A 9,894-nucleotide genomic window follows, 5' to 3' on the forward strand; every position below is an offset into this window, starting at 1 on the left:
GTGCCCTCAGAGCACGGGGCAGGGGACGGCAGGAAAGGTCCCGGCCTTCGGAATTCCCGGCCCACACGCCATTCCCGGCGCGTCCAGCAGGGGGCGCGCTGTCCCCGGCCGGCGCGGCGCGCGCGGCGGGGGGCGGGGCCTGGGGCGAGACCCCGCGGGCGATGGCGGCCCAGGCGCGGACGGGCTGGCCGGGGTCACCCCGTGCCCCCCGCGGGGACTGTGTGGCTGCAGGGTGCCCTCAGAGCACGGGGCAGGGGACGGCAGGAAAGGTCCCGGCCTCCGGAACCGTCCGTGTCCCCTCAGGCACGTGTAGAGGGGACCGGCTATCCCGAGCCCTGCCTGCACACATCATACTTTCCTTTTGCTTGAAGTAGCCACCAGGCCCCCTGACTTGACTTTGTTAATCCGCTGCAGTTTCTGCGGTTTTGGTAATCCTCTGAGTGCTTCTCTTCTATGAACTTACTGTGTGACTTTGACACACTGTGAAATTCTGGCTTTTGAGGTATCAGGGCACAAGTCCAGATATTGAGTAGCTTTCCAGTGTATCAGATCAGGACTTCCCTGCCTCCAGGCAGGTGGTTGCAGCCCCTTCCAGGTGATTTTCATTAGGGCTGCCCACCACGGGCCAGCATTTCTCGGTGTGTGCTACAAACACCGTGGATCATGAGCTGCTTGTCTCAGAGACTGACTTGGGCAGCTTGGAAAAAACGCAGACAACTAGATTTAACTCCATTTCATGCTCTCTGTCTTTTGATCAAGGTTACTCTTAGAATAAGATCTTTTCTGAAGTTGCACATATGCTTTTTATATTCTTAGTAAAAGATCTAAAGGGCTAACACTGTCCTTTTCCTCCTTCCCAGTGATGAACAGCATGGTTATCCAGATGTATTGCTATTCCATGGCCTTTTAGCAGTCTTTCCTAATGTTTTCTTATCATCTGTTCTCGACGTGGTCATAACTACAGGTGAAAAACTGGGGACCAGACTGGTAATTTTTCCATGGTGTTTCTTTTAACTTTGAGTATTTTTTTCCTCTATTTCAGAATTTGGCTATATAAAAATAGACTTTTCATACATAACCGCTATATTGTTAAATACATTCAACATCCTTGTGTGGACAAGGCCTTGGAGTCTCCTGTGCTGCTCTTATCTCTCTTAGTTTAGTTTTTGTTTCCTTTGCAGAGGTTTCACTCTGTAGTGAACATTTGCCTGAACAGTGCATCAGCTAATAAGAGAGAGATTGATCTGTGCACAGGGGAAGGGACTGAGGAGTCTGCAGGGACCTCCCCCCTTCATCCTGCCTGCTGCACTGCAGGCCACACCTCTCACCCCATTTTCCCTGGTTTATGGGTAGATCTGGCTCTTTAGGGACCAGTAGCATTCAAATCTGCCATTTTACCCGAGGAACACAGCCCTGCCTGTTCCTGTTCCACTCTGTCTGTGGGAGCTTACCTCCTTTTCTGGTGTTTTCCTTCAGGTGAACTATGGCTTCACCATGAGAATCATTTTCTAAACCTTTGCAGTGTTCTTGAGTTGTTCTTGGATATCTGATTGTCCCCTCTGTGGCTTCCAGAGAGTGTCCGTGTGAGGACAGAGCATGGAGGGACCCCGGGCAAGCAGGGATTGGTCAGCTGCAGCCTCAGGGGCCTTGGGAATTACGGGTGTAAAGATTCCCTAAGTGCCAGAGGCACTGTGGGCTTCTGTGCTCCTTCCCATCCTCCCGCAGAACTTTCAGGATTGCTTTTGGACTTGAGAGCAGTGAACTTCATGGAAGAAATAATGAACAGATTTCAAGCAGTAGGACTTTCTCCCTTGAAGGAATTTACAAGTCTTGTACACATAAACTCACTTTAAGGGTTTTCTGATGTAGTTCTGAAGCATGAGAATGTCTTCATGCTAATAACCTGAGTCAGTATATACCTTCAGGAAAATATATTGAATTTTGGAGGCATTTGTAATAGCTGTATGTAATATTTCTACCATATGTTCTGAGTTACCTCTCCTTGCAAATCCTCACAGTTAATTACTTCTTGGTTCCTAAGGCTTTAGTTTACAAACCAAAAGGAAGAGTTTAAAAAAATCAACTAAAAAATTATTAATAGATAAAAGATGTCTATGGCAGTATGCCTTTTTGTCTTCTGAAACAATGACAGATTCTTCATCAGCAACTTTATCTGTGAGGGTTTCAATTAATGGACATGGATTTAGTCTTTGCAAATGCCAGTATGGGCTCACTGAACAGAAAATCAAAAAATTTCAACTTTTGACTTAAAAACTGAAGCTTTCCACCAGTTTCAGTTTCTTAGAGTCAGAGCATGGTTGTGTTCTTGCTTAGGGGGTAATAGCAAACCAGATTACTGTATGTATCATTCAGTTAATAAAAAAAATGTTGTGAGTTAAGGAGTGATTGTAAATTTCTACCATGTCCTAACAAAAATAAATTGTTGTATAGGACTTAAAATGGTCATAGTGTTGTGTATTGTCAGAGCATTGTGGCTAGAAACTGTGTTATCTGTCTGGACATACAGTCATTTCTATAGCAAATATTTTAAATAATACATAATTTGATAATGTAAATAGTCTTAAAGCATTTGTGTTTTGTTCAATGAAAAACTAGGGGGAAAATAATGATTTTGGTTTTGCTACGTAGCTTGACTCCGGAATTCTCTTGCATGATGCTGATGCCATAGATGGATCTTTGGGCTGTGAGCAATTCCCTGTTTGGCCAGCCTGGCCTGAGAAGCCAGCAAGTCAGTAAATGATACTCTGGAAAAGCCAGGTCCTGCAGATAAGAGCTTTCCTTAGGAAAGCTAAGGAAACTTCCTGAGGAATTGGCAGAGTTATCTCACAGTGCCAGGGGAAGGTACCATTTTTCCAGCAAGCAGGAAGAAGCTGTTGTAGGAAACTTCATCTTGAAAGCTTTTTAGAGCAGAAGGAAGGGGAGGAGACTGCCAGTGCAGGAGCTCTCCTTGTAACTCAGGGAATGAGGAGAGGAGCCACAAGCAGCTCCACTTGAAATTACTCAAAATGTTCACTCACTGTTCAGGTCGCCAGCGGTTCTCGGTGATTTTTCCATCACGCAGGCGTATCCCTGTCTGCATCTCCAGGCTCTGTAAAGGCATTGCTCGTGTGCTGGTCCTTAGGCTGGATGCAGGGAAAATGGGTTTCTTGGGAGAAGAATATTCCTCAGTTTTCTCCGGTTCTTTTCACGTGCTGAGTCCTTTCTGGCACCTCCGTTCCACGAGGTGGCACCGTTCCCGGGGAGAGGCTGCTCTGCTGCCTGGGGTCAGAGGGCTCAGGGATGCTGCCTGGCAGCACGCACTTCAGCAGCTTTCTGAAAATGGCTGTACTTTTCCACTGGTACATACCGTGTCTTTTTGGAGCTTCTTGACTGCCTTTTTTTTTGTTTGTTTGTTTGTTTTGGGTTTTTTTTCCCCTTGTAGGTTTGTGGCATTTAGAGGAATCTTTTTATGGCATGGAAGCTAAAACCAGGTGATGCTGAGATAGAATGCTAGTTTACTTCATTTGGAGTCAAAATTGTGTGGCTTTTGAACATGGGAAGGAATGACCAATAGCTGTCATTATTTCTAGGAAGGGAGGGAATAATTTCTATAGGTTTTTCCAGATCCACAGGAAACCAAGAACTGTAATGTCAACTTCCCTGTAAGAACACAAGCCAAATCCATGTTGTATAGAAAGGGAACAGTGTTGTTGCTCTTCCTGAATTCTCTGTGGAGACTTGTTATTTCCAGTTGGACTCACTGATTTAAGAGTGCTTAAGTAGAGAGAATAAGTTTTCTTTAGTTAGGAGGTTTTCCTAGTTAGCTGCATTCTTGGTGGAAGTTGTTTTACCTCACAAGATTATGCTGTTTTAAAAAACATTCACGATTGAAAAGGGTTAATTTAATTAATTTCCTTTTTCTTGTTGACATCTAAGAAAATGGATGATGATGATGACGACATTCCCCAGCTTTCATCCCATACATTGGCTGCCCTCCAGGAGTTCTATTTGGAGCAGCAGCAGAGAGAGGGCATGAAGACCTCCCAAGGGTTTAATCAATATTCCATTGGCTCAATAGAAGAAGACTGGGTAAGAAACTGTAAACTATAAATTTCAGTGAGTGCAGCACAGAGGAGTAGCCCTGACCAAGTTTCTTTTGTGGCTGGATAATGAAATGAAATTAAATTAAAGAGGGGAACGCACAAGATGTTGCTATTAATGGATGACAACACTGTAGGGAGATTTACTTTAGTATTAAATCTGGATATAGTTGTCTGCTCCACATGTGCATGAGGGGTACAAACTGAAAGTACCTGGAGAGGGAATAAAGCTGCTAACAGAAGCATCTGTCCCTTCTGGAAATTTTAACTCCAGCCTGGCATGTGATAGTAGTAAAGACTCTTCCCTGAGTCTGAGACAGACATAGTGTAACAAGACCAAGTGATCTTCCCTTTCACTTTTTTTTTTTTTTTCAGTGTGTGTGTGTGTTTTATTTCTTTTCTTTTTGTGGATGGCTGTTTTACTGCTTGTTTTCATTTGTGACAGACTGATTTCTAATTTGTCTCTGAGCTGGGTTTTTTTGGTCTTCCTTTTTCTGATCGTTCTGATTTGGTTTTCTTATCCTTGTCTTTCTATACTGTCACTTTTCAAGGGCCTTTTTCCTTGTCTGCTGAAGGAACTCAATTTAAGAACACATGAATAATGTGCATCTGCACGTTGGCTTTGAAATACCTTGTGAGTGGTTTGGGTTTCTTAGTTTTCCTGATACTGCAGTTCATGCTTTGGAAACACAGAGTGTAAGGTACCTGCTGCATGTCACTAGATTACAGAGGTAGGAAGACTGTCAGGAAAGCAGTCACCTTTCCAGCTTTACAGGTTGTGAACTGAGAAGTTGTCGTGGATTATGGTTTTCTTCAGTTATGAGTCCCCACGTGTAACTCTGCACAGCACAGCTAGACAATTTGATGTTGTTTGTAATTGTGCATTGTCTTTCTCAGCAACTGAGCCAGTTTTGGTACAGTGATGAAACCGCGTCATGCCTGGCTAAGGAAGCAGTTCTGGCAGCTGGAAAAGGTGGCAGGTAGGTTTAATAATTGTGTTGTAGATTTAACATGTCTCCTGCTCTGCAAATATTTTGCTGCTATGTAGACAAGAGCATGCAGTTTAATTCATTACTCATTGCACTTCAGTTTTGTTCAGCTGAGGTACTGCAGAACTGCTTTGATTTTATTTAGTTAGTAGTTTATACTGATGTTCCTCTTTGTCATTTCATTGAATGTTGTAGCCTGTGCCTTGTAAAAGTTTACTATAAATCTTTTTAATTTTTTGAGAAATACAAAGTGCTTCAGAGCACATTATTAACTTGTAATTATTTTCTTAATTTTTATGTTTGTGTAGAACAGATGGAAAAAACTTGGTTTTCTTCCTACTTCTATAAACAGTAATTTTTCATTTTTTAAATGTACTTCCTTGCTTTTCTGAAACAAGACTTTCTCTGTAGTTAAGCTTAAGATCTTTATGTAGCATGGGGTTGAACAACTAATGACTTTCATACTTAAAACTTTGTTACTAAGGTAATTAATTGTTAGAATGGAGTAAGAATACTTTACATTTTTGGGACTAATGTTTAAAATGTTTTCTCAAAGCCTCTCTGAGGACTGCCGTAGAGTTTTGTTGCTGTTGTTTGCCTTTTTAAATTACAATTTTAAGTTATTGTGTGTTTTTTTCAGGATAGCATGCATTAGTGCACCGAGTGTGTACCAGAAACTGAAAGAACAGGATGGTGAGGATTTTTCCGTGTGTATACTGGAGTATGACAGAAGGTTTTCTGTGTATGGAGAAGAGTTTATCTTCTATGATTACAACCACCCTTTGGACTTGCCTGAAAATCTCCTGCCACACAGTTTTGACATTGTAATAGCAGATCCACCCTATCTGTCTGAGGAATGTCTTCAAAAGACTGCAGAGACCATCAAATACTTAACAAAAGGAAAGATTCTGCTTTGCACAGGTATAACTAATAAAAATATTAGGTCATCTTAAGTAGTTTTTTCTCTCTTTCTAATGACAGACTTACATGAGACAAATACTAACTCAATAATGCTGAATTATCATCAATTTAAGGAGGAATATGTGTCCTAAGCTTTTTATTTGAGTACTTGAGTTCAACCTTCATTTTAAACAGAAGTGCGTTTTAATAGTTCAAGTCAGTACTTTTTTCCTGTGGTATTATGAATTCTACTAAACTTTTGAGGAATTATAAGATCATCCAGCAAAATTCCAGAAATATAATTTTTCTTGGAGAAGGGCCACTCTATAATTGCAATGATTGAAATCTGGGAATGGCAAACATAGGTGCAAGTTGTTGTTTATGTCTTAGGCATTGAAATACAGCAGGAGGAATTAAAAGGCAGTGATAAAAGCAAAAATCAGATAACAAGATATCTGTACTTGTGGGTCCTTCTTTAGGAAGGTGCACTTGCTGTTTTGAGAAGTGATGTGTGTCTACCCAAATCGTGGCTTTTCTTCTTTTCTGTGTTGTTATTACTGTATTGTTATCTGAAGAGCTCCAGGAAACCTTTCCAAAAAGCAAAGGTCAAAGCCCCTCTGTATGTACAATTTGAGGGAAGGCAACCAAGCAGGCAAAATAAAGAAAAATTAAAAGAAAGTGGCCTGCTCCTTGGTTTAAGTGCACATGGCCGTCACACACAAGGGTGGTTCTCAGAAGTTTTCCCCTAGAATGGATAAGTGGTCCTTCAGTTTACTGCTCAAAGCAGGGATTTCTCAGTGTGTAGCTGCAAATACCACTCCATGGTTTATGTAAGTGAAAGAGTAGATGTAATCTGTTTGCATTTCCCACGGCTCCCTACCATTTAACTTCCTTGGAATGTAGCAAGAAGACTGAGTTCAAGTTTGGTTTGTATAAAAACAGCACTGATACCCTCTACTTATTTTTATGAAATTTCTTGGGCATTCATTTCCTTGGGATTCTTCTAGATTTACTTTAAGTTTCCCAACAGATTCTGTTGTTAAGGAAGGCTGAGAGTGTAGTTGCTTTAAGCCTGCCTTCCTTAAAAAAAGCAGGCTGCCTATGCATGCATTTGGGAGGAGCTATTTAAAAAGTTCAAACATTCTGTTAATGTTTTTTCTTATTGAATACCAATTATTTTTGCTGCAGGTGCAGTCATGGAAGAACAGGCAGCAAAGCATCTTGGTGTGAAGATGTGCAAGTTTATTCCAAAACACTCAAGAAATTTAGCCAATGAATTCCGTTGCTATGTGAACTATGCTTCTGGACTGGACTGATTCTCCTAAGATCATCTACAAACCTACAACTTTTTCAGTCAAGCTTCTTTCTGTTTACTGTCAGTCATGCCACATTTCTCAGGGCTGAAATAGTCAGCTCTGAGTACTGTTTTCTGGGATGGCTGGAATCAACACGGTGTGATAGCCTCTCTCTTTTAAATGAGTAAGCATTTGCAGTCACTGTGTTTTGTATTAGGTAAATGCAGACCAAGCAATGCAGGTGCTGGATAATGGAAACTTCTTTGTTAGTTTCATTTTAACTGGTAGCTTTTACCATTTGAGGACACATCAGTGACCTCTTTGAAGTGATTTTGGCTTATAACAACATATAGTTGTTTGCCTTGCAGGCATCAGAATCATCAGTGGCAAAGAACGTGATACTTCTGTAGTAATGTGACCCACACATGTCCCTTAAATCTTGAATCATAATGGCTCTGATTAAATATAATGCTTGCTTCTTAATAATTTCAGTATCAAACTAAAGAGGATCTACAGATATGTCCAGGTACAAGAATGGTTATGATTTTTTTTCCAGTTGTCTGGTTTTATCTTTTTCTCCTGTTCCACAGACAGCAGCAGAGCAGTAGAATAGAAGCATCTTAAAAATCATTGAATCTTACAAGGCCACTGAAGAATAACATATTTGTAAACTCCCACTGTTTCAACTAGAAAAATGTTAGATTTTATATTCAAGGTTTGGACTATATTTCAATCAAAATAGATGATACAGTGGAAAAGCTTTGCTTTGCATAAGTAGAGATTTTTGATAACTGAGAATTTTAAAGCCAGTTTTGGCTAACCTTTTGACTGCACTACAGAAGTATTTTTGGGTGGAAATTAGTTCATAAATTTCAAGGCACTCAACACTTTTATAATCTCTAGAAACCTTCTACAAAACACAAGCACTTGTCTTTGTATGTCATACTGTGTAAAGGCATCTACAAAATTAATCACATAAAATCAAGTACTAAATTTATTGTGTGGTGGGAATAAGCCTAATTAAGCTTGTGAGATGAGACTTTTTATAAGGCAGTGATAATGCTCATGTTTCTGCTGTTTGGATGCAGATTTTCCCATCTGGAGGAATAAACAGCTGAGCAGGAATAATGTAGATGGATTCTAATCCTCTCCCAGTGCTCAGAGAAGCGTGTTTGTCTGAGCTGAACACAACAGTGGTTCGTAAATACCCACCCAGGCCACTGTAGCTCTCCTCCCCATTTTCCAAAAGATCTGTTTGCTTCCTGAGGCAAACCCTCCTCACGTTTTATACCTGTCACTTCCTCCCTACGTGTGGTGTTCCTGGGTTCCCTGGTAACAGTTTTGTTCCTCTTTCACACGCCTTGGTTTCTGTCAGGCTGGTCACAGCTGTTGTAAAAACAGGGGAAGTTCAGCAAGGAAGCGCTTGCAGAGCAGGCACCGGCCTCTCCTTTCTGCTGTGTGAGCCCAGGGCCCATACAGTCTTGCCTTTCAAACCAGATGCCATCCTTGCTGCTGAGCCAGAATTCCCCTGAAAATGACTGTGCACAGGTGAAATACACCTGGGTTTAGTTGTTTTCTGGGAGGCCACATCATCACTTTCATCTGGCCAGTTTGAAAATAAAGCAAACCAGAATGGTGACTGCATAGCTCTTGGCACTAACCTGTACTTTAAACTGGTTTATTACCTCAGTGTCTTGCACACCAAACACATGGAGACAATGAAGTAACTCATGAAACTTCATTTTTAACTGCATAGAGGCTTCAAGTGGGACAGCTGTGATTGCCAGAAGGGATGATGCTGTTCCCCTGCCACCCACCTAAATTAGAATGTGCTGTTCAAATCAAAGCCTCACCTATTTTGCTGCTTTGTTCGCTTCACTTTGGTAAATGTGTATTATTGGGCTCTCCACAGCAGAGTTAAAAGTCAACTTCACTAACTTCATCAGAGATATTTCTTAAAAAGATAAAAGTGCACCATTCAGTTGTACCAAGAAGTTCACTTCCAAGAAAATCACCGCTGCTTCTCACATGTAGGTCAGACTGTTTGAAAAGGGGCTCTGTGAAGATGCATAGTTACGGAACTGAGGGTTCATGAAAATCTGTGCAGATGCACTCAACAGAGCAGCCCATTGTCCACCAGCTTCCCTCTTAAAAGCCTGGGGAGTGCCCACAGCTGCCCAAGCAGAGTTTGACTAGTGGCATTTACAGTTTTCATCAGTGATAGGAGGTAAACTATTCTTGTCTTACTTGATTCAAGGAAGTAGCTGTTTCTGAGAAGGGTACAAGTCACAAAATCCATAGTGAGTTTGTGTTTGTGCCAGTGTGGTAACTAAGAAATAGTATGTGACAGCACAACCCTCTTTTCTTCTGTAACAGGATTGTGAATAAAAATGTCCGTGTCAAGTAGTGACTGACTCCCGGGGGTGTCTCATGGAGGGACTTTCTGTTGGAACAGACTGTGGTGAAGTGTCAGCACCGTGCTCCTTTTCCAGTGGCATTTATGACTGCACAGCCATGTGTGCTACAGCCTCTTTTACTACCCTGGTCCAGGCAGTTATGGCTGTTCCCTCATCCCAGCAGGATTAATGGGTGTTTATACTTTCTGAGCAC

At 41.6% G+C, this 9,894-nt stretch overlaps 1 protein-coding gene across 3 annotated transcripts; it reads left to right on the forward strand.

The window, feature by feature from the left end:
• Positions 1-853: 853 nt before the first annotated feature.
• On the forward strand, positions 854-9,700 carry EEF1AKMT1 (EEF1A lysine methyltransferase 1). Of its 3 annotated transcripts, none has more exons than XM_039718669.1 (5): positions 854-964; positions 3,937-4,089; positions 4,998-5,080; positions 5,730-6,010; positions 7,178-9,700. In XM_039718669.1, the coding sequence occupies exons 2-5, from the start codon at positions 3,940-3,942 to the stop codon at positions 7,303-7,305; spliced, it is 642 nt and encodes a 213-aa protein (XP_039574603.1). In that variant the 5' UTR covers positions 854-964; positions 3,937-3,939; the 3' UTR covers positions 7,306-9,700. The 3 variants fall into 3 exon arrangements, with proteins under 3 accessions (XP_039574603.1, XP_039574604.1, XP_039574601.1); XM_039718670.1 differs by lacking the exon at positions 854-964 and adding an exon at positions 968-987; XM_039718667.1 differs by lacking the exon at positions 854-964 and adding an exon at positions 2,568-3,359.
• Positions 9,701-9,894: the final 194 nt, after the last annotated feature.

The sequence above is a fragment of the Passer montanus genome, unplaced genomic scaffold, assembly GCF_014805655.1.
Source record: "Passer montanus isolate IOZ18808 unplaced genomic scaffold, ASM1480565v1 scaffold4, whole genome shotgun sequence".
NCBI classification, from domain to species: Eukaryota; Metazoa; Chordata; class Aves; order Passeriformes; family Passeridae; genus Passer; species Passer montanus.

Bases quoted from the DNA above. Each gene is read 5' to 3' on its own strand.
- EEF1AKMT1 (XM_039718667.1), top strand. From the start codon at position 3,027: ATGTTCACTCACTGTTCAGGTCGCCAGCGGTTCTCGGTGATTTTTCCA. The intron at 4,090-4,997 runs GTAAGAAACTGT...TGTCTTTCTCAG, and splicing joins GCTCAATAGAAGAAGACTGG to CAACTGAGCCAGTTTTGGTA. The intron at 5,081-5,729 runs GTAGGTTTAATA...TGTTTTTTTCAG, and splicing joins GCAGCTGGAAAAGGTGGCAG to GATAGCATGCATTAGTGCAC.